The 24,872-nt window shown below is 34.1% G+C and overlaps 1 protein-coding gene across 2 annotated transcripts in view; it reads right to left on the bottom strand.

Moving 5' to 3' along the window:
* Positions 1–304: 304 nt before the first annotated feature.
* Positions 305–24,872, bottom strand: part of alphaCOP (coatomer subunit alpha) — a 43,787-nt gene continuing 19,219 nt past the window's right edge. Inside the window, exons 7-13 of one of the 2 annotated variants that reach the window (XM_072523416.1) lie at positions 18,678–18,907; positions 17,459–17,779; positions 17,154–17,377; positions 15,002–15,281; positions 14,647–14,942; positions 9,219–9,476; positions 305–791 (exon numbers count right to left, since the gene is read on the bottom strand). In XM_072523416.1, the coding sequence (XP_072379517.1) occupies positions 408–791; positions 9,219–9,476; positions 14,647–14,942; positions 15,002–15,281; positions 17,154–17,377; positions 17,459–17,779; positions 18,678–18,907 (1,993 nt within the window). In that variant the 3' untranslated portion in view covers positions 305–407. The remainder of the gene's footprint in view (positions 792–9,218; positions 9,477–14,646; positions 14,943–15,001; positions 15,282–17,153; positions 17,378–17,458; positions 17,780–18,677; positions 18,908–24,872) is intronic. The other variant, XM_072523417.1, reaches the window with a different exon arrangement.

The following is a 24,872-nucleotide window of genomic DNA, read 5'->3' as shown; positions in this document are numbered from 1 at the left end:
ATTATTTGAAATGATGAAAGAACTGGACGTAGAAGCTGGAAAGATAGGCCTTAGAATGAATTACAGCAACACCAAAATCATAACAAATACAGATGAAGACATCACAATGAGGATCAGACAAGATGAAATAGAACTTAATAGTATAGGATAATACAACGCCAGTATATAAGCTTGGCTTCAATATTAATCTGAGATATTTGTTAGCCACTATTTAGAACTTGGAAATCGAACTATAGTAGTACAGTATTTCGATGTTGACTATTTCAAATAAAAAAAATAGTTGGATTATCAAACATATATTTTTACAAATAAAATAAAATTTATAATAAAACATTATCTCTAAACTTGAGAATAAGATCTCAAATATTTCAATACTTAATCATTTCCATATACAAAATGCATCTAACCTATCTAAATTGATGTACACTTATTCTGAGTCCAATACAATCCTTTCCAATTTCAGCTACCCGGCAAACATTGCACAAGGTTCCCTTATATTTAGGCAAGTATGAAGTTCCACACAAGGGACACTTTTCTTCAGCCTTTCCTCTGTAAATCGGTGTATACGAGTGACCACACAAATTGAAAGGATTATGTTCATCATACTGCATCTGTAATTCATCGGTGAGATTGGTATCACAGGCTTGAATGATCTTTCTAGCTTGTTGAGCTACTTCAGGTCTTGGGCCAAGCTCAAGAAGTCTTTTAGCAAATGATGATGCTGTTTTGTAATTTTTGAGCTTAAAGAACATGTTTAGAGCAGTCCTGAGTGTTAAAATTTGATGTATAGGCTGAAACAAAAAGCAACATTTTAAAAAATTTCTCAGTAACGTTAAGTCAAAGAATGAGAAAATAAAGCAACTGTCAGTAAGTACATGGATAGAAAATTTTAGTAAAAGCTACCGATGAAACATCGGGAAGAAATATATTCAAAACAGGGCCTACAAACCCAGAAACCAGTATTTTACATAAAAATAAATTTTGCCTTTTGGTTGCCGCAAAATCATCATAGGTTCATTGTCTGGCTGTTTTTTTTTTTATTTCGGAAGATAATGTTTCTTACGTGATATCTTCTAGTTATGCATATTATGTTTCTTAATGTAATAATTTTCGGTACTCTAAGCAAAATTTTGTTTTATCAGTGTCTTTTCTTATCAGTGTCTTTTCTCGTTTCTATTAAATGTCGTAATAGGGCTAATATAAGTATTATACACTGTGTGTCAGCCAAATGGAATAAATTAGCTAATAAATAAATGAGGGAGTATTCGAAAAAACGGTCGAACACGTCGATTAGTATTTATAGTTGTGCTTTTTTTTTTTCATAAAAACTTTTTATACGGGGTGTATCAGATAACGGTGGCCAATACCAACTTACTTATTTTAAATAGAACACCCTGTATATTAATTAATTTTTAGATTTCTTAAATAATTTTAGACATTTTTTGAATACAATGTCCTATACCTATCTTTGACTGTTTCGGAAATATTAAGTAAAAAGCAAAAATTCACATTTAGAAAAGAAAATCATCTATTTGCCGAAAGTCGCTACAACATATTCAAAAACTTCTAAATAATACAAATCTAAACAATAATGTCAATGTAGGAGATGATCAAAATGCTCCCTACGAACATCTTGGCAACACCCTAACCGTGAATAGAAATTTCTTCAAACGTTACTCAACATCTCAGATGTGATCGATCTAATCGCAAGCGTTATTCGTCTTCGTAAGTCAGCTAAGTCAGTGGGTTTAGTTTTGTATACAAATCGGGGGATCGTGGTGGCCATTCCATCGCTCCTCGCCTCCCTATCTATCGATTTGGAAATATTTGGTTGAGGTACTGCCGGACATGGATTTGGTAGTAGGGTGGTGCTCCATCTTATTGAAACCATATCATATTCTTTGGAACTTGTGGGTTTCCTGGATCAGGAATAATTGTTGCCATTCAAATTACTATCTATTAAAAAGGGACCTATGATTAATTTGATCTTCAATAATTCCTGCCCACACGTTAACCTTCTCATTGTATTGAGTATGGGCCTCTCTCATCCAGTGAGGATTTTCCCTGGACCAATAGCGGCAATTTTGCCGATTAGCATGGCCGTGAAGAGTAAAGGTGCACTCATCAGAAAACAAAACTTGTTCTAATTGGATCACATTGCTGTCTAACATTGCCATCATTTGTTCACAAAATAGGTTCTCCTGTCAAAATCATCTTCCATGAGCTTCTGAGTATGTATAATTTTATAGGTAGGGATGCATTTTGTTTTCTAGTAATATTCGAATAACCGATGAGTAGCTAATATCGTGTACTGGGGCTGCTTTTCGAACAGATGTATGTGGATGTTCCTCAAATTCAGGCATAACAGCGAAATTGGTATACCTTACTTATTGCATTGGCAGCTTCTTTTTTTACCTTCCTAACATGGCCCAGCTTGTGGAATTGCTTCTCTATTTTACTAATTGTCCCTTGAGATATGGGCGGCAAATCAGCAAATGCTTCGTAAAATAAACGAGCTACTTCCATTTGCGTCCGTGTCTTATCTCCATAGCCAATCATCTGCATAATTGTAATTTTGTGCATTTCTGTTAAATGAACCATTTTTCTGGATTGCGTTAATGAAATTCAAACGACTATAGCACTGACAACTACTTCTGTCATGGAACAATAAAACATTGGCGTTTCAAACCAAAGTAAACAATTTTTTGTTTTTTTTTAACATATCAATAAAAAGGAATGCTGAAATAGTTTTTGCTTACTTTATCATTACCAAGACCTAAATGGGCAAGAAGTATTAAGACATTGGTAGCGACTTTCGACAAATAAATAATTTTCTTTTCTAAATGTGAATTTTTGCATTTTACTTAATATTTCCGAAACAGTTAAAGATGGGTATAGGACATTGTATTCAAAAAATGTCTAAAATGATCTGAGGAATCTAAAAATGAATTAATATATAGGGTGTTCTATTTAAAATAAGCAAGTTGGTATTCTCCACCGTTATCTGATACACCCCGTATAAAAAGTTTTTATGGAAAAAAGTGAGCAACTATAAATATTAATCGACGTGTTCGACCGTTTTTTCGAATACTCCCTCATTTATTTATTAGCAAATTTATTCCATTTGGCTGACACACAGTGTTTAATCTAACTTTACTCTCTGCTCTCGTGTATATGTTATTCCAAATTACATTTTTTAGACATCATGACACCTTTGCTGATATTTGCACGAGTTTATAAGGCTTTTTAAAACTTATGCCTGGTTGTGACCAATGAAGAGGTTAATTCCTAGATATTTGAACTATGATATATGTTCTACAGTTTTGTTGTTTAATCACGGGAGAGTATCTTATTGGCTCTCTAGATATGGACATGCAGTTTGTCTTCTCTATTGATATGTTCATTACTTCTCTGATGTAATTTGTGCAACTGTCTGTAGACCATCCTCAGTTTGGTTATAATTACCGTGGTATTACAAAGCAGACCATACAGATTCGTTTGTTGTTCATTCTGTGCCTCCACAAACATTCTTTCCTGAATCATCATCAGTGTCTGAAGCAATCGGATGTGGGACTAAGAGGGCTCTCGCTTCTTATAATAAGCTTTTTCTGATAGTTTGCATATTGGTACTAATGCCACTGCAATTATGTCGGTTCATGGATCAGTAATCAGTCAACCGGTGGATATATTGTACCAGAGATATAATTGAACGAAGTACCTGGCTGTTTCTGTAGTATACTTCCGAAAATTTTCTATATCAATTTCTTTACCACTCGAAATTGTTGGTAAAATAATATGAAAACAATGGATCAGTTCTTCGTCTATTCTGGTTATATGAGCTGATATATTCGTATTCTGAAAGAAATGCCCAGTTGTGTTTTCATTAATACTACTGAGTTTACAATACTAGTTTGTAATGATCAGCGTTTACGGCTGTTTTTAACATTGCGTCAATGTCGTTGAACTTAGTTGATGTTGCTTCGCATAATTAACAACGATGCGAAGATTTTGTTTGTGATGTTCCAAAATTTCATGTTAGTTCCTTTACTATGTTAAGGGTATAAAGAAACTCATAAATCTCCGAAATAAAACGATAACTGTGCGTTTATATCAGTTTTTCAACATTGCGGAAATATTGACACTTTAACGTTTAATTTTAAAAAGTTATTTATTACCGGAGTAGCGGCTAGTAGTGCGGGTTTCCAAGTTATCTTGGAAGTCAATTAGCTATACTTTATAGAAATATTGGACATTTAACCTAATGCGGCCTAATACATAACTTTTCGATCATAGTCCAGGCGGTATCTGTAATGAGTTACGCGGATGCATATAAACGCATCTAACCCACGTGTCGCTAAGTTCCGTCTGAAATTTAAAAAAATCCACAAACCTAATCCTAGAAGATACGATCTCAAACAACTTAGAGATGATGACATAAAGCAAGAAGTACGGGAATATCTGAAGAACAACATATCTAAGTCAGAAGTAGTTAATGATGTTGGCACAGAAATAAACCACTTAGAAAACATTGGGAAGGAAATATTAGACCAATACCTGCGACCGAAAAAGACAGAAAAGAAAAAACCATGGATGACCGACGGTATATTACAGATGATGGACAGAAGAAGAGAATCCAAGCGGAAAGACTACGTTGCCTATCAATTTCTAGACAAAGAGATAAAAAAAGCTGTCAGAGAAGCTAAAAATAGAAATCTGGAAGAACAGTGTGAAGAAATCGAGATATTGGAACGTAAACACGATTCCTTCAACCTCCACAAAAAGATCAAAGAAGCAGCAGGTATCTATAAATCAAAAAGGCCAGGGCACTTAACAGACGCTCAAGGAAATCCAATAGTTGATATTGAAGAAATAAAAACAACATGGATGAACTATGCGACAACATTTGAAGGCGATAGGAATGTCACCATCACACAAAATAAAAATGACGATACCGGACCACCTATTCTCGAAGCGGAAGTAGAAGCTACTATAAACAACATTAAGGAGGGAAAAGCAGCAGGACCAGACGAGTTCTACTCAGAATTTTTGAAAATTATGCATAAAGACGAAGTAAAAAGACTTACCTTGATCTTCAACAATATATACCAAAGTGGAAAAATACCCCAACAGTGGCTAAGATCAACTTTTATAACAATCCCTAAAAAACCCAATGCCAAAAAATGTGAAGATTATAGAATAATAAGCCTTATGAGCCATCTCCTGAAAACTTTTTTAAAAATTATACATAAAAGAATATATAAAAAGTGTGAGGAACACATGACAAACACACAATTCAGTTTCAAGGATGCATTGGGTACTCGAGAGGCACTTTTTGCAATAAGTTCTCTTTCAAAGATGTAGAGACGTGAATTATGATATATATATATATATATATATATATATATATATATATATATATATATATATATATATAGAAAAGAAATTTAATCTTTGCAGATTAGTTAAATAGTAAACTCTTAAATATTGGGGAAATCTGCAAGAAATACTCTAATGTGTATCAATTGTTTCGCCGAACGTTTTCGCCAAAGAGAATTAATTTGGCTTCTTCAGGGCTGAAAGAGAATAAATTATAATTAGCTACCATATATTATCTATTAAAACATTATTGATCTTACCGTAACTTAGAATTGTAGAGTTAGAATATTAAAAAACTTTGCTAGTAACATAGTGGTGTTTTTTGTTACTATGTGCAAAAAAAGTTTTTTTATAAGAATTGAAATGTATGGTAGCTTCGAACTTGACACGTAAAGGCTTACCCAAGGTTAATCGAAAAACCCAATGCAACTACATTTAAAAGGAGTAAATCCTTTTAAATGTAGTTGCTTTGGGTTTTTCGATTAACCTTGGGTAAGCCTTTACGTGTCAAGTTCGAAGCTACCATACATTTCAATTCTTATAAAAAAAACTTTTTTTGCACATAGTAACAAAAAACACCACTATGTTACTAGCAAAGTTTTTTAATATTCTAACTCTACAATTCTAAGTTACGGTAAGATCAATAATGTTTTAATAGATAATATATGGTAGCTAATTATAATTTATTCTCTTTCAGCCCTGAAGAAGCCAAATTAATTCTCTTTGGCGAAAACGTTCGGCGAAACAATTGATACACATTAGAGTATTTCTTGCAGATTTCCCCAATATTTAAGAGTTTACTATATATATATATATATATATATATATATATATATATATATATATATATGTGTGTTTTGTTGATTACCAGAAAGCGTTCGATAGAATAAAACATGACGAACTGATGAAAATATTAAATTCAATTGGTCTAGACAGCAGAGATCGCCGTATAATAAACAATATCTATTACGAACAAACTGCAGCTGAAAGAGTTGGGGATCAGTTAACAGACAACATAAAGATAAAAAGAGGTGTGCGACAGGGATGTATATTGTCCCCATTATTGTTCAATACATATTCAGAGCACATTTTGAACCTAGCTCTAACGGACATAGACGAGGGAATACTTATAAACAGAGAATGATTGAACAACATAAGATACGCTGATGATACTGTCATTTTTGCAGACAGTCTTGAAGGTCTGCAGACATTTGTCTCTAGGGTGGCAGAAGTAAGTAGCAGGTTTGGGCTTGATTTTAACATCAAAAAAACCAAATACATGGTTAGAAGCAAAAATAGGATACCACCTGGTCAATTACTAGTTAACCAAAAACCTATAACACAAATCACCAACTTTTGTTATCTGGGTGCAAACTTCAATGAACAGTGGGACCAATCGACGGAAATTAAGATAAGGATCGAGAAGGCAAGATCAGCTTTCGTCAAAATGAAAAAATCTTTAACAGCCACGACATAAAATTGGAAATAAAAGTTCGTTTACTAAAATGCTACATATTCTCCGTACTTTTATATGGCGTGGAGTCATGGACCTTAACTGAAGCATCACTGAAGAGACTCGAAGCATTTGAGATGTGGTGCTATAGACGCATGTTGAGGATTTCCTGGATAGACAGAGTTACCAACGAAGAAGTCCTACATATAATGGGTAAAGAGCGCGAACTAGTCGTAACCATAAAACGTCGCAAACTAGAATACCTGGGCCATATAATGCGCAATGAACAACGATATGACCTACTTCGGACCATACTTCAAGGTAAAGTGCATGGGAAAAGAGGTCCAGGGCGAAGAATATACTGGCTGCATAACCTGCGAAAATGGTTTAACTTAACCATTACCGGTCTTTTCAGGGCAACAGTCAACAAAGTCAGAATAGCCATGTTAGTGTCCAACATCCGTAACAGATAGGCACCAAAAGAAGAAGATATAAACGCAGTTTTTGCATAAATCGCTCCAAAATATCACTAATAATGATAATTTTACTATACGTAAGTTGTAAAATGTGAGCTTAACTTTTTATTAAACAAAATATGAAAAAAAATAAATCAAAAATTCGATATTTTTTGTCCTTTTTTTCCGTTTATCTCAAAAACTATCAGTTTTACAATAATTTTGATTAGGACATAAAAGTTCTCTAATTAAATTAGAAAATAAATAAAAAAATATTTAAAAAAAGATTTTTTGTGATTTTATTTTCCTTACTAAAATCAAACTTAGGACCTTTATATTCCAAGAAAGAAAACTCTTTAATATGTTTAATTATCATACAAACTTTCATTAAAATCGATTTAATAGTTTTTGCAAAATAATATTGGAATCTATGTTTTTTTTAATAAATAATTTTCAAAATTATGCCGGTGAAAAATTAAAACTTGTGTATGAAATCTTTTTAACAATTAGAAGAGTATTCAAGATTTCAAACCTATTTTGAAAAATAAAATACGTCGAATAAAAGAGCCAAGGCAGTTTTTTTTAAAATTGTTTAAATTTTAGGCTTATAAACAATCTGAATAACTTTAATAACTCAATTATAGATCGATTTTAGTTTTCAAAACGGATACTAAAAGTGCGACGAAAGACGCTTAAAAAAAGGCAAAATAAGATGATCGTTTCATTATGATTAGTTTCGGAGTTATGATCGGTCAAAGTTGACATTCGTCTAGTACTTTTGTCATTATATATTCAGAATATATGTTGTATAATAATGGTGATAGTATGCAGACCTGTCAAGTTCCTTTATTTGTTTTACACGCATCTGAATATATTCCGAGTTTTTATCATACAGATTTCTTATTAGGTTAACTAGGTGGTTAAGTACTCCCATATTTTAAATTATACTCCATTTTACTGAATCAAAAGCCTTTGTGTAATCTACGAAACAGAGCCGCCTTGGTATATTGCGTTCGTTTTTCGTAATACACATATACTCCCTTCATGAAGTCCTCATTTTATATAGAGGCCATCACATGTGCAAAACGTAAAAGGTCTCATTATATCAGAATATTTATTAAATGACATCCTTAAGTAAATTGTTCTCAGGTAAGAGCATATTCAATGATTGGAAATTTATAATTGAAAATATGAATTCCACATTTGAAAATAACAAAACATTCTGCAGAAAACAATACTTCCGCAATAGGTTGCATACAAATTTGATGAACCTGAGCTAGCATGGTCACACTGTTTTGCCTTTTCAAACAACACTAATTGCTGCGGCGATAAACAAAAATATTCTGTGTATTAAATACAACGAGAAGATTGCAAATTATGGAGATCTTGAGATACAAAATACGGAGACAATGGCGGATGGAAAGTACCCACACGATACTGGCGGCTGTGGCTCAGTGGCTATGGTTCTGGCTTACGAAGCCGGATGGTCCGAGTTCGATCTCATGTAGACATCAGAAATTTTAAAATTTTTAATTTAAGTGAACCGCCACAGTGCTCACAGACGTATCCGTCGGTGCTGGCTAGGTAAGTAGTCGTTAACATTACAACCTGTGCCAGAAGGTTACACGAATGGAAGATATACAATAAACTTCACAAAACCATTCAGAAATCGGTATTGTTTTCAGCATCCAAATGCGTAAGAAAATTTTTGGGAGATACTCCAGCATATGAAATCAGCTAGCTTGATAGCATAAGTACCTAGGATGAGTGAATTTCCTTTTCAATGGAGTGAGAACTGTATGGCATAAATCTATTATCTAGAAACAATACTAATAATACATATTCAGTAATAATATTGTATAAGGCATGTAGACCGATTTGTTTGGCCCACGAAAAAGAGAACAAATGATGAAGTGTAAAATTTATCCACATACCTGGAGTTTACAATGTGTGAAGTAAGCCGCCATCTCGCATTGACGTTTCTGTTCTTCGTGTGAAGATTTTGGTAAAGTTTTTCTTAAAGTTTCCATTTGAAGACCACAAATGTATTCACTACATATCCTCAACAACTGTTGTGCTTCCGATATTTCTTGTTTATTCTCTACTACTACTAACGTTACTGAGAGAAGAAGGGTTTGGAATTTTTCTATGGCTTCCGTGAACTTGCCTCCTGTAGTGAGTTGATAGCAAGCCTGCAAAAGAATTGTTGATTATTTGTGAAGGAAAACTTAATTTAATAATTTTAATAACTTTAAAAAGATTGTAAAAACATAAATCGGAGTGATTTGAGTTTTAGATTATGATAATATACTACTGCAAAAAAAACCCAAATAGTTACATCTTTGGTAATTCACTACATTTTCTTTAATTTTAGTCGTAGAAACTTTTACAGATAAGTTTAGATAATAAATAAGTTTATAGATAATTATGCTTCTTGGAAGATATTGAAAAAAGAAAAATATTAATGTATTCGTCACAAAGAAACCAATTTATTAATATCGGATATTACATCCCAGGCTTTTAATTACACCACTAAGAATTAACAATTATTTCGATGAAATAGTTATTACAGCTTCGTCTCGTTTTTCCCATTTTTCCTTAAAAGTAAATTACAGTTCCTGAATTATCGCTGAATCACTTTCATGTCTCCTAATGCGTTATTTTCCTGGTATTTCATCTTACACATGATTCAAAAGAATCATCTTTTTGATATTAACCGCATACTTCAATGAAATCATAATTGCATAAAAGTTCATAAATAAAATCTGAACTAATTAAGTATGCATATGGTAAAGCTTAGTCTACACGTTCGTTAGTCTTATTAATTGGCTTACCTAAACTACTTAAACAGTAGTTTTTTTGCAAATTATTGTCGCAGAAAAATTAGTACCATATAACTTTCGAACGACGAAAGTTAAACTTCATTTAAAGATGGAGTTACTACAAATGATATCTTTGGATAATGAAATGATTGAAGTAATAGTTTTAAGTACCTAGGATCGGTAATACAGAGTAATGGAGAAATAGATGAAGATGCATGCAGTAGAATTAGGTTGGATAGATGAAGTGGAAGGAAGCGAGTGGTCTACTGTGTAACAGAAAAATTCCAATGAAGCTGGAGGGAAAAATCTATAAAACAGCCATAAGACCAGCTATGATGTACGGAACTGAATGTTGGGCAGTTAAAAAGAAAAATGGACAACGTATGCATGTGGCGGAAATCCGAATGCTTAGATGGATGAGTGGAGTGACGAAAAAGAAAAAAAAATAAGAATGAGTGTATTGGGGAGAGTCTAGGGGTAGCACCAATTGTTGCCAAAATGATAGAGCATAGGTTAAAATGGTTTTGACATGTTCAACGTCGGGACGTTAATGACCCAATACGAACAATTGCTGATCTGCAGGTTTCTGGAAGGAGTAGGAGAAGAAGAACAAATAAGACCTGGGGGAGGCGCATAGGAAGGACATGTCATAGGCATAAAGGCAAAGAGAATGATGATGACCTTTTGAACGACGAAAAACAGCCCAACTCAATGTTCCCGTTTTGTGATACATTTTATTTGACCAGAATCATTTCTCTTGTTGAATACGAACCATGGACAGTACGTTTTATGGACCGAAAACCTAAAATAGGGTAATGAAACATTGTTAAATGACTTACAGGTCGTGATCTGAAAGTATTTCTTTCTGACGTTTTATTTGATGCTGCGGCAGATAGACAATGCGACTGAGTTAGTTATCGATCAGCACAGCCAGCAATTCAACCCGACTATTATCGCATTCCTTTTGATAATCTGCCACAATCGTAGACGAAACGTCAGGAAGAACTAATTCGAAACCCCACACTTGTCGATAAATATCTTAAAACTAATGTCGTAGTAATAGGGACTATTGAAAATGAAGAATAAATGCCATATATAATGTTAAATAATAATAAAGTTTCCTTCCCCAAGTACAAGAAAAAGTCTACTAAACAAACTGTATTTGTTTACAGAAAAAACAAAAATGCCAGCAATTGCGGTGAAACTATTGAAAATTATAGTAGAAGTAATAAAAATAGAGAAACCAAGAAACAGTAAAACAAGAAAAAGGAAGAATGTAGGATGTAGGAAGTTGGGTTAAGGAGATAAAAGGGGATGTGGTGCTAGGTAATTATAAGTTCTCGGAATCAGAGCGAGATCACAAAACTACTCTGGAATACAGAGATATATGCTCCTAGTGGAATAGAAATGTTAACATTGACACCACTACTGAATACTCGTATTTCAACCGACCAATATGTGTACCAGGTATAACTGTGGATTGGGCAAAGAATATACGCGGAATCTAATACTTATGCCTGTATTTGGGTACCATATGGCCAGAAGTCATCACCGATTCAGTATCCCTGATTTCATTTATGATATTACTACGATCTGATCTAACCATTACGTTGCTCAGGTTTTCACGCAGTCCTGTGTTTCTGTGATTCCAAGGTAAGCAAGTCTTTGCACCTTGCTTAGTTTGAGGATAGCACTTTTTTGTTGCACCTTTGACAATCATATCACAGATGCATATGTAATTGTTGTTTTTACTACCATTCTATAAATTATATATAACATGCCAGGTTTTAAGCTCCTCGTTTTTCAAGCGTGCATCTGGTTACCAATAATGTTATCCATGTATGCTGATTCCAAGTAAACCTCGAGTCTAATATTATACTAAGTACTACGCTGTATAAGCAAAGAATTCGGACTTCAGATCAACACCAGAAAAACAAAAATTATGATCGTAGACTATCAAGCAGACTACAGAAATCAAGCGTAGACTAGCAATGGCCCGAAACGCAACAGCTAAATTAATTAAAATATGGAAAGACCGAACACTAACATGGAGTACTAAGCTCAGGTTGGTCAATGCCCTTATTGTTCCCATTGCTACATAGGCAGCTAAACATGGACTCCCAAAAAAATCGATAAAAGTAGGATCAAAGCCTTCGAAATGTAGTTCTACAGAAGAATTCTACGCGTGTACTGTAAAAGTAAGCCAATACGGAACGGGGACTATGTGGAATTATTGGTAGTAAGGATAGGTAGAAGGCCGAAGACAATGGCTTCTGAGGGCTTATGTTAAGCCCTACATTTGAAGTCTATTATATAACTACAATCAGGACCTCTGTATTATATCTCTGACTATTTCATTAAGTTTGCTGGGTGCTGCTGATACTGCTGGACTGCTAAAATAACCAGATCATCCGCATAACTCAGGACATAATCTCTCGGTATTGAGTCTAACTATCAGCCCACCTATGGCCACATTCCATAAGAGAGGAAATAAGACTCCTGCATAGTACCTCTGGCTACTTTTACTCATACTGTATTCCCAGTTACGTTGCATATATCACACAGTTCATATGCATGTAGTCTATATATCTGTAGTTTATTTGGCCTATTCCTTTTAGATAAATCGCCATTGTGATTGTTTTGTAGGTGTTGTCGAGTGCTCTCTCTATATTGAGAAATACATCCAGCATCATTTCTTGGTTTTCCAGAACGTACTCCACCCTTTGTACGAGATTGCGCAGCGCCATACTACACCTACTCCATATAATTACTCTCCCTTATGTATTTCCCTTACCTATTCAGATTATTCAACCAATACATGATCCCTAATTTGCGAGTATATTTTCTAAAGTACTCAGTACAAGTAACAGATTTATCGGGCTTGCGGTCTTAGCTTTCTCCTGTCCGGTTTTACCAGTGTTTCGATATAAAGCCTTCCTAATGAGCCCCCATGTTTTTGTTAAGCAACCTAGTCCTGAGCTAGCATGTAGTATTATACATAAAGGTCTTTTCCCTTCTGTAGAAGTACTGGATAAATGCCGTCCTTGCCCGATTTTATCCTGATCTATTACTTCTATTGCCACACGCCAGTTTTCACTAAAACCATAAGTTATGATATCCAGTTCAATATACTGCCTTAATATCTAGTGGTATCAATTTTGTTTTAAGACTCTAAGAATTAGATCTCCGAGCAACTGTCTTCGAACGCTGACATGACAACCCCTTGAAGTTGTTCGGAAGCTATGTCTAGGTCCAGTATATGCCTTATCGTCCCTTAAATAATATTCCAGACCTGCTTGATCTTCATATGCTTCCTAATCTGTTTTACGAGGGTTACGATAAGTTTCCTTGATAGGCTCATTACTTAAACAAAGACACATCATCTGACACGTGCCATTTTTGAACAGTTCTTCCTTGTCAGATTAACTCCTCTACGTTGGTTCGTCTGAGCACCGTCATATAAAATTATAAGTATCTCTAGGCAGTATTTGTACATAATTTTTCATAAAAGCCATTTTAACCGAGATTGAAATCCATTTGCTACTTGTAAATGTGCATGGAAATTCTTCATCTTCAATTTCCATCGTGACAAAATTGGCTGCCGAGTTTAACAGTGGCTATATAAGTGTTCTAAATGATCCATGCTAGGAACGTCCAAAAACTGCAAAAACATAGGAAATTATGGACAAAGTGAATATGGTTTTGGGCGATGCGCGTATAAAGGTGAGTAAATTGCCTAGACAATAAGAATATCAAAGATCTGATGGTGACATATTGAACTAATAATTAAACTTTACAAAGGTTTGTATAAGTAAGGTACAGCGCGTGCTTACTGCTGATCGTAAACGCATATACATGTCATTTTACGAAAAACAAAAGTGTCTTTTTGCGTCGATATGTTAAAATACATGTAATTCAGTAATAATATCGACTCATTCTCCAGAATTGCGTCCCTCTGATTTTTTTATTCTCAAGACTGAAAACCTTCCTATTCACTACTCTAAAGGCGAGGGCTTTTTCTAGTCAAGAAGCGATGGTCGCTGTAGATGAGTACTTTCCAGCACTTCCAGACAAATTGTCCAAAGGGTAATAATCGCATTTTAACACCGCTAAATAAAATGTATAAAAGTGATTATGTTGAAGTTCTGTGAAAGTATAAATTATTATCAGGATAACTAGAAGATATTTTTTAGGAAAGACGCCTAGCATTTCACAAAGCTGAACAATTTCCAAAAAAAAAAAACGAAAAAATACTAAGTTTTCCGCGAAGATTTTGTTATATGTAGTTAGGAATAATTAAATATTTATCGGCATAAGTTGATGTTGTACTACTGTAAGTATTATTAAATATTTTTGGTAACGTCACTTTTAGTTTCAGAGTTTTTTTTTGTATATATAAAAAGTTGGCGAAGATGAGTTCAATTGTTTTAGTATGGTTTGGTGGCAAGTATATGTATTATGTACAACTATTCATTGGTCTATGTTGAAATACAGTGTTTAGTAACGAACTGACGCTTTCATTAAAATCTTAATATTTTACCTGTAATTTGGCGACTAGTTCATTCAATTTCACACCAGAAGCAGGCAACTGGTTCTTAAGGTTGGCATCTTTCCAATTTCTCAACGGGTAGCTAAATGACGGCGGTATATTTTGCTGCCAAGAATAAACTGTTCTGGAACTGCTATATAAACTAATAAATAAGCTTTCGTATGGTTTAAAATCGACTACTCCTAATTGATCATGAAGCAACCTCGCAGCTGATTCGAACGAACCGGCAGCAATGTGGTCAGCAACTAACTGCGAATTTTTGGTCCATGTTACCAGTGGGGATGGACCTGGAAAAATGTATGACGTATAGTAAAAAATTGTGAAATGTCAAAACATTAACGGTTACCTTGCGTAGGTAAATGAACAAAATTGCCCTCTGCTTCAACAGCAACCGATGGACCCAAATCAGGTATTTCTAATCCTTCATCTTCAACATCCCAGCCGCCTTCACCATCACCACCACCTGCAGCAGCTTCAGCTTTCTTCTCTTCTGGGTCCAGTTCCAGTTCGTCGTCGTCTCCCCAACCTGGTGCCTCTTCCATTCCCATATCGGCCACGGGTTCGGCCATAAGAGATTTCATGTTAGCCGAAGCTGTAGAAACTGCGGCTGTATTTTCGAAAAAGCCCTGTAAAGATCAGTAAAGATTAATCGAAAATACGAATATAAAGAACTATGCAAAGAAAAGTATCTAATTTTGAAATTTTTCTATATCTGTACTGTTAATATCTACCCTGAAGAGACAATAAAGGATTAGACGCAACAATATTTTAACTAAAATCTTGTACAAAAAGTGAAATGACAATGATAAAACTGGTTTATGTCATCTCCCACATATTTTATTTAAGAAAGAGAAAAGTAAAGAAGTTGCAGAATAATTAGCATAATTCCTACTAATAGAAAGTTTTAATTACAAGGATATTATTATAGGACGTAAAAGAGGTAAAACATTACATAATAACGAAAGTAATAAAAAAAAACAGGTACACAGATATTTACCACAATCAAATTATTTGTAAGCAAAATAATTGAGGTCGTGGCCAAGTAATATATTGCACGGATGATCGAAATTTATATCAGGAAAAGTCTAAATACGATTAGGAAAGTGGGAAGGAATACGAATCACGGAAAAAGATCAATCAAAAGATCAAACCCTTGAAACTTTATTTATGACCAGCTGACCCGACAGACGTTTTGCCTTCCTTTTCAGGCGTTTCTGTATAACCATGTATATATACCACGTGTTAGTCTATCAAAATTTACCAAAAGTATCAAAACTTTAACTACAATGCGTGATTGCGATGAACTAACTACGGCACTAACTTGTTAACCCTTGTTTATCATTGATTTTTGAAAATACTCAAAACACCTTTCTCAAAGCACTCACTGAACATATTAAAAACTGGATAAATTGTTATGTAACAAAATAAAAGCTAACGTTATGTTATTGTGTAACAAACTATCGGAATTGCAAGCAATATTTTAACTGGTTCTAGAGCTACCCTGCAAACGGAAAACAATTTATAAATATCAAAAATTTTCAATCTCATGAAATTTGTGAATGACATTAAATCTCAATTAGCCAACTCTAAGTTTCTGTTTCTAGAACACCACGTGATGAGCGGACCAAAATATGAAATTTTGAGACTCATAATACAGGAAAAGATTCAAGGAAGAAGATCTGATGGCCGAAAGCGGAATTATTGGTTGAAGAATCTACGTGATTAGTATCAATGCAGATATAGCCATTTTGATTGCCAACCTCTGTAGGGAGATGGCAGTCTAAGAAGAAGAAAGAAGTTTCTGTTATTTGCTGATGATTTAAACATCTATAGATTTGTAGAATCCATTTCAGATTAATTTTTCAACACAAAACATGATTATTTGCCTACAAGAACAAGGCCAAGTCAACTGTCAAATCCCTTATAAATATAATATTTAACCATTTCAGATGGCGAAAAAAATAAAATTGATCTAAACAAAGGTATGGAATGGTGTAATGTCCATAATTATTGTTTTATTAGATTTTCTAGAAGAATTAACAACCTCTCTTAGAATTCCAACTTAATTGATCAACCATTTAAAGCAGTATCAGATTTGAGAGATTTAGTCGTTCAATTATATTCTGAATTAAATCTCTACTAATTTTGAATACGTTAACAACGAGGCATTTAAAATGTTATGTTTCAGTATCACTTGTAATGTTTTATGTATAATTTGGTCAATTCAGGCACTCACAGATAGAATTTTATCTTCATATTCTCAGATATTATTGTATTTAACAAATGTTAAAATTAACGACCACATATTTTTTGTTTTGGCCAAAAACATTTTATCACGAGATACAGGCCGCGAAAAGACCAGTCACATTATATATTAAAAATAATTTTTGCTCGCACCATTTTAATTAAAATGTTGTCAAAACTAAACATTTTCAAAAAAATACAAACACCTCATCAGGCTTTGTGACTACACAACAAAAAAAAATTAGTAGACTTACCCTACTAACTGTCAACAAAGGCCAGTTGGATTCTGCTTGTTGAATTGGAGGGGGTGGCTTCAAAAATTTGGCATTTGGATCTACATCTGGAAAACCTTTCTTTTCCCCAATTTGTTCCTTCAACTGTTCAGCTTCATCTAGCATTCCGTGAGTAGCAGCTGTCAAGTAGGCTAAAGAAAGTTGATTGGAAGCCTTTAAAATTTTAACACGCTCTTCAAGATCACCTAAAGAAGAAATGAAATCAAAATTTGTCGTCTAAATAAAGTACAGTTAAAAATGTTCTTAGAAGATTGTTTATTACTTACCAAGCAAAAGTGCAGCATGATATTGAGATGATTTAGCTTTTCTAATTTCCGCAATTTTCATCATTTTTCTTAACTTATCCAGATTGCCGGTAATCAGATATAGGAATGATAATTTTTCGAAACTCTTGGTCCTTTGATAACACATTTCAACTACTTGATGGTTTCCTTGCCATAGTGCAGCATGTGCAAGCTGATCCCAACAAGCTTTGTCATTCAGAGATTTCGCAGCTTCCAGAGCAATCTCAATATTTCCACATTCCAGAGCCAAAGTAAATCGAGTTTTGTCGTCTTTTACAAAATGTAGGGCTACCTCAGGATAACCTAAAAATAATGTGTTATTAATAATAGAGAAGTTGGCATATTTTGAACACAAGAATATGGGTCTCATTCTCCTGATAGGTCGTGGAATTACGAGTCAGATTGATCACATCTTAATAGATTCAAGACATGGAACATACGTAATTAACTGCAGAAGTTATAGAGGCACAAAACTAAACTCACATCATTGCCTAGTGATCCCAACACTGAGGACTAGAATTTCAAATGTCAGCAAAGAAAATAAAATGGATAGAATGAAATGGAATGTAAAAAAGCTGAGAGATGCAACAATTGCAGAACGTTACTCAAAAAACATCAATAACAGGCTAAGGAATCAAAATGTAAACGAAGAAGGTCAGAAAGATATAGACTTCTACTGGACCAGAATAAAGGAAGATATTGAAGCAGCAGCAAAAGATCAAATAGGAACAGAAACTTGTGCCCATAAAAATCATTGGCTTGACGTTGCAAGAATGCAACAAAAGAGAAAAATGCTTACCCGACGAACTAGAACAGCTGTAGAGAATTACCAGTCAAAGAGAAGAAAAGATAATACACAAAAGAAAAAAACAGAACCACTTAAATAATGAAACTTAAATACATAGGAAACCTTAATAGAGAGAAAGAATTCAGAGCATTCTATAGGAAAAGTAACATCAACAGAAAATAATTTTACGAAGAGGATACACAAAAGAAAAAAAAAACGGAACCACTTGAGAAACTGAAATATATAGAAAACACATAAAGTACTTAGAAAAATTTGGGCCGTTTAAAATTATTTTTGGTGCTACTGAGACGCTAAAGAGCTACTTTTACTCGACCTACCACCCACAAAGATATAGCCACATCGTTTATCTTAATTAGAGCTTTGTATCAATATTACTTTAATAATTTATTTTACCTTTTTGTTGTAAGTAAGAAATCATGGATTGTCCGACCAATTTAGAATTTCTAACCATATACAAAACTTCTTCATATTTGTGATTAATTAATGCAAGTTTGAACTTGTATTCCATTGAATCCACGGTCAATACTCGTGGTTTGCATTCGCGATCAAGGCAAAAGATCTGGTTTCCTCTTACTCTGGTGATGTATATTGGAAGATCGAGGGTTCTAATAATTCCTTGGTCACTAGAAAATAATAACTAAATAAAATAATAATAATGACGGTTATTAGGTAAAACAATATATAATAATTTTTATAAGAAAATAAAATTATACGGTTTTGTACTATTATAAGAAAATAAAAAAGAGCCACAAATATATTCGCAGCAGAAAAATATAATCAGTAACGATATATTTATGTTAAGAAAGGCATACAAACAACCTAATGACTGGTCTTAACCGTTGTGGAAGAGCAGCTCTGAACTGAGTAGTGACTTCTCAGCATTCCATACTTTTGAACAAAATATTTTTCGTCCATTTCAATGAAAAATAGCAAAGGAAGCACACAAAAGAATAGTCTCACTCAAGGCGATGTAATGGTACACTTCCCGTCATATAAAACTGGTACACTTTTTTTTCCCAATGTAAACCTGGGTTCAGACTGGATACAGTGGTTCGTGAATTAATTCGCTGTTGCCATCACAGATAACGGAATTGCACTAATTCTAATTAAAAAAAATAAAGTTATTTTTAGATAGGTATTATTTTTATCATTAACAACAAAAAACCGTATTTAATAAATTTAATAACCAGAGATAGGGTTCAGCTAATATCCAAAATATTTGAAGGATCTTTAAACCTAGATTATTGGCACAGGGAACATTGGAATGCATCTACTGTACCTAATTTTTTACTTCAATTACCTACCGAACACGAACTGTATTTTGTATCAATAAGTTTAGTCACAGGCCAACTACCAAGATTAATTTATTATTTTATATGAACGATAACATTAACAAAAACTAAGATTATACTTTATCCTACGTAGATTATAAAGTTACAGATCCAATACCTCACTGTAATATTTTATTATAATAATTTAAAGTTATGTCTAGATTGATTTTATCTATCACTATATTTGAAATGAAATATTTTCATAAATTATAATAAAACACAAATCAAGGTATGAGTACTTAATTGAGATAATGAAAAATTACAAAATTAATATGAGAATTTTTTAGGATGCATGTTTAAACAAATTTAATGTGACTGACTGATCGAGAATGCTCGATGTTTTAGTTTTTAGAATACTCAAAACTGGCGGTCTGTCAAACAGCCCTGCTTTTAGCTGATTTCGTATAATATTTTCGTTGAACTGGCAACAGTGCCCTAGAAATTAGAATGACACATGTGACAAGATCAACTTACACAACTTGAAAAACATGATTTTCGGTAATAAGAGTTGTACCAGTTTTTTATGACGCGAACGGTACCAACACTGAACATTTACATTAACGACAAACTCGACCCAATAAATAATAGGACTTTCATGTATGTAACTATTGTTATGAAAGCAGACACTTTTGCCAAGGTAAAAACACCGTCAAATTAATGCTTGAAAATAAGTATATTCTACTACCAATCTAACTACGTTAGGTTAATCCCGGAAAAACTCAAGTGGGATCATTCCAGCTTTGTAATAGAGAAGCATCCAGAAAAACAGATAGACCATATCATAATAAACAAAAAAAAAGTAAAAATTCTGTAAAATCCCCAAAAATATATCTGGAAGAGGATGTCCGTTCCGACCATAATCTTTTGTTAATACGTTTTAAGCCATGTATGAAAAATTTTGCAAAGCAAAAGCTCAAAAACGACCGGACATATCATCACATACATACTTTTACAAATAAAACCATAAACAGTATAAACTATACTTTTAGATTTTATATTTGTACGTGGAATCGAACTCACATTCTGCACCATAGGCGGATACATTCATCGATGACTAGTATAAAATATTTCAATTTTTCAATTTAGCATTTTTATGTTAATTTAGTGAGAAACTTTATAATGAGATATACTGAAGCGATTCCCACAGATTAGCTCAAGTCTATGTTTGTTGTAATACCTAAAAGACACAATGCTAGGAAATAAGCCACATTCTTAAGATTTTCCTAAGAATACTTTACAACATAATTAGGCGCAAATAGGAAGGAGATCTCGAACAAACCCAATTTGGTTTTAGAAATGATATGGGAACTAGTGAACCACTTTTTGCGCTAAATATTCTATTACAAAAATGCCGTGATCAAAGTAAAGACATGGATTTGTGGATTTAGAAAAGGCATTCGATAACGTACATCATTTAAAATTAATGCAGATGCTAAAAAATATATGAATAGATAATAATAATATTAGTGTCATTAAAAAGCTGTACTGGAATCAAAAATATCAAAACCAAATTTTTAGTCTTTACCCGTAACCCACATAAAGATGGAGAGCTTCAATAAAATGAAGCCCAAGTTAAAAAAAATCACAAAATTACATATATACGAACCCTCATAACGGACTAAACAGATTCAGACAGAAATAAAACACAATACAATGACTAAAACCACTTTTCTCAAAATGAAAATATTTCTTTCCAATAACCATCTCAGTTTAAAACTAAGACAAGGAATGATTAAGTGGTGTTTGGTGTGTACTCATGTATGGAGCAGAAGTGTGGATCCTAAAAGTATCAAGCATGACCTGAATTGAGGCATTAGAAATGTTTATTCATAGACGAATGTTGAAGATACCTTCACGGCAAGGAAAACTAAAGAGGAAGTACTAAGGAGGGTCAACTAAAATAGAGAATTACTAAAGAATATTAAATACCAGAAAACGTCCTATCTGGGACATATATTGAAGAGAAATCGATATAGAATACTACAACAAATGCTTAAAGACAAAATAGAAGATCGGAAAGGTGTAGGAAGAAAACAGGTTTCTTGATTATATTATGATTCTATATCAAATGCAGAACAATTATTCCATGTGGTACAAGATCGAGAAGTCTTCGCAATAGTGATCTGATCCAAGCCACCGTTGGACAATTCGGATATGGCACGTGAAGAAGAAGAGAAACTTAACGATATAGGGAGTATCCTAGTAAGTAACCCTATAGTATTGTAAATCTTAACTAAGCATAGTTTTATTGAATTGACACAAAGACCATTATCCGTCAGACATGTCGAGCATATTGTTATATCAGCCCACTCGCTACGCTACTGATCCCCATCCTAACGGCATTTAACTGTTGAAGCTTATGGAATATATATATATATATATATATATATATATATATATATATATATATATATATATATATATATATATAATCAATAACCCTTCTACCCTAAGGTGTTGGGTGTAAAGTCTCTTTTTAGGTTTCATATACAAACTTCCTCCAATTCTTCTTGTTGCTTGCCAATTTCTTCGCTTGCTCCTTGGTGACTCCTCTCCTGTCTAGGATGGCGGCAATTTCATCGTCCCAGGTCTTCATGGGTCTGCCCCTCGGTCTTTTCAAGGTTCTTCTCGCTTCCCACACTTGTTTCACTTGGCTTTTTTTATCCATCCTTACCATGTGGCCGTACCATCTCAGTTGGGCTTCTTCGATTTTCTTCTCTATTGATTGGACTTTAAGGCGTTCTCTTATTTCATCGTTCCGTATCCTGTCCATTCTGGTCACCCCTAGTACTCTTCTTAGATACTTCATTGAAATACTTTGCAGTTTATTTTTTAGTCTGGTGGTGAGCGTCCAGCTTTCACATCCAAATGTTAAGATAGGTACAAAAACTGTGTTGTAGATAGCTATCTTTGCTTTTTGGGATACTTCTTTTTTCGATAGGAATGTGCTCTTAATTGCGTGGTATATCCGGGAAGCGTTTGCTATTCGATTGTTTATCTCTGCTTCTTGTGTACCCCTACTCTCTAGTTGCACTCCCAGGTATTTAAAGGTTTCGACTTGTTCTAAAGTATAGTTATTGATTTTAATGTTTGTATGTTGGTCTGTTTTCCCACATACCATGACCTTGGTTTTACTTTCATTAATTCTCAGGTTACGTTTTTCGAGTTTATCTCTCCATATCTGGAGGTTTCTCTTAAGTGCGTCCTCGTTTCTTCCAAATACGACGAGGTCATCTGCAAATGCGCACTCCGCTATCTGTATCATTTCCAGGTTTCTATGTCCAACAAATATTCTCGATGTTTCTTCTCTAGTTTCCTTCATTACATCATCTAGTACAATATTGAACAGGATGGGGCCTAGTACACCTCCTTGTCGTAATCCATCATTGACTCTGAACTCTTCTGATTCCATATTATCTGTTCCTACTCTGTTTCTTGTGTTCTTGTATAGGCTCATAATAGCTTTTCTGAGTTTGCTGTCTACTTCTCTGTTTCTTAGGCTTTTGTCTATTTCGGTTCGCGGGGTTCTATCAAATGCTTTTTCGAGGTCTATGAAATCTTGGTATAGTTCCGTGCTTGTATTTCGTGCATTTTGTATTAGATGCTTGAGTGTAAAAACATGGTCATGGATGCTTCTTCCCTTCCTGAAACCGCTCTGTGACTGCTCCAGCTTATGGTCTACTTCTTGTAGTAGTCTTTTCTCCAGTACTCGTTCGTAAACTTTGGAAGGGATACTCAGGAGAGTTATACCTCTGTAGTTGCTGCATTCTCGTCTGTCACCTTTTTTGAAAATGGGTAGAATAACGCCCACTACCCAGTCTTTTGGAATCTTGTTCTCATTCCATGCTTTATTGCAAACTTTTCTAAGCATTTCATTTCCATTTTCTCCCATATTTTTTAGCATTTCCGCAGTTATCTTATCATAGCCAGCTGCCTTTCCTCTTTTGAGCCTGAGTATTATTTCTCTTATTTCTTCTATTGTTATTTCGTTTTGGTTTGGGTTCTCATATGAGTTTTCTTCAGTGTTGTCTATTTCATTATTATAGTCTTTTTGAGTCAGAAGGTCTTCGAAATATTCTCTCCACCTGTTCATAATATTTTCGTTCTCGCCGAGGATGTGGCCATCTTTGTTTTTAATTTGTTTTGGTGTTTGTTGTCTGTTCTCTGTTCTTAGGCTTCTCAGAGTTTTGTAAAATAGTTTTTGGTTAGTGTGGTAGTCCTTCTCCAGCTTATTCCCAAAATCCTCCCAGCTTTTCTTTTTTGCTTTAATCACCATGTCTTTTACTTTTGCCCTCTGTTGCTTATATTTTTGATAGCTTTCTGCCTGGTTCCCTAGATATTTCTTCCACGCTAACTTCTTGGATTTGACCTCTTCTTTTATTTCATTACTCCACCAATTCGTACATTGTCTGTTTTTATTGATTTTAGCTATTCCGCAGATTTGCTTGCCCCCAACTAGGAGGGATTCTTTAAGTTTTTGCCAAGTTTCTTCTAAGCCATAGTTCTGGTTTAAGTGCTTTTGTAGACTATTATTCACATAGCTTTTGTATTTCTGTGCTATTTTCTTATCTGCTAACTTGTATGACCTAATAACTGCGTTGGTGAGGTTTCTTGGGGTTCTGTCTCTTTTTCTTGGTACCTTCTGCGTGCGTTTTTGTTCCACACCGATATTAGTTCGGGATACTACCAGATAATGGTCGCTATATATTTCTGCTCCCCTTCTGACTCTGACATCTTTAATACATTGTCTTAAAGGTCTGTTTACCAATACATAGTCAATAATGGACTTTTCTCCTCTACTCTTGACTTCTCTGGTATATTTGTGCACATCTTTGTGTTGAAAAAACGAATTCATAATTATCAGGTCATTCTCTCTACAAAAGTCTATAATTCGTTGACCATTATTGTTTCTTAGTTGTTCTCCGTGTTGTCCTAGTACATCCGAGGATTCTTGGTCTTTTACGCCTACTCTACCATTGAGATCGCCAATTATTATTATGTTACTTTCTGCGCTATCTATGATCTCCGTCGCCTTTTCCCAAAAAATGTCCTTGGTGTTCGCTCTTTCGGTATCGTTTGGTCCATATATAACAAAGATGTTGACTGGTTTCTTCTCTTCGGTTGTCATTCTAATTTTTAGGATCCTTTCGGTAATACATTCCCAATCTTTAATGCTACTAGTCAAGTTTCTATTGATGAGACAACCAACTCCTTCACGTGCACTTTCTGACGGGGGTACTCCACTGAGTATTAAAAA

This window comes from Diabrotica undecimpunctata, chromosome 2 (genome assembly GCF_040954645.1).
Source record: "Diabrotica undecimpunctata isolate CICGRU chromosome 2, icDiaUnde3, whole genome shotgun sequence".
In the NCBI taxonomy this organism is placed as follows: Eukaryota; Metazoa; Arthropoda; class Insecta; order Coleoptera; family Chrysomelidae; genus Diabrotica; species Diabrotica undecimpunctata.
The sequence above is the reverse complement of the archived record's forward strand: the minus strand, read 5'-3'. Positions and strand labels throughout refer to the sequence as shown.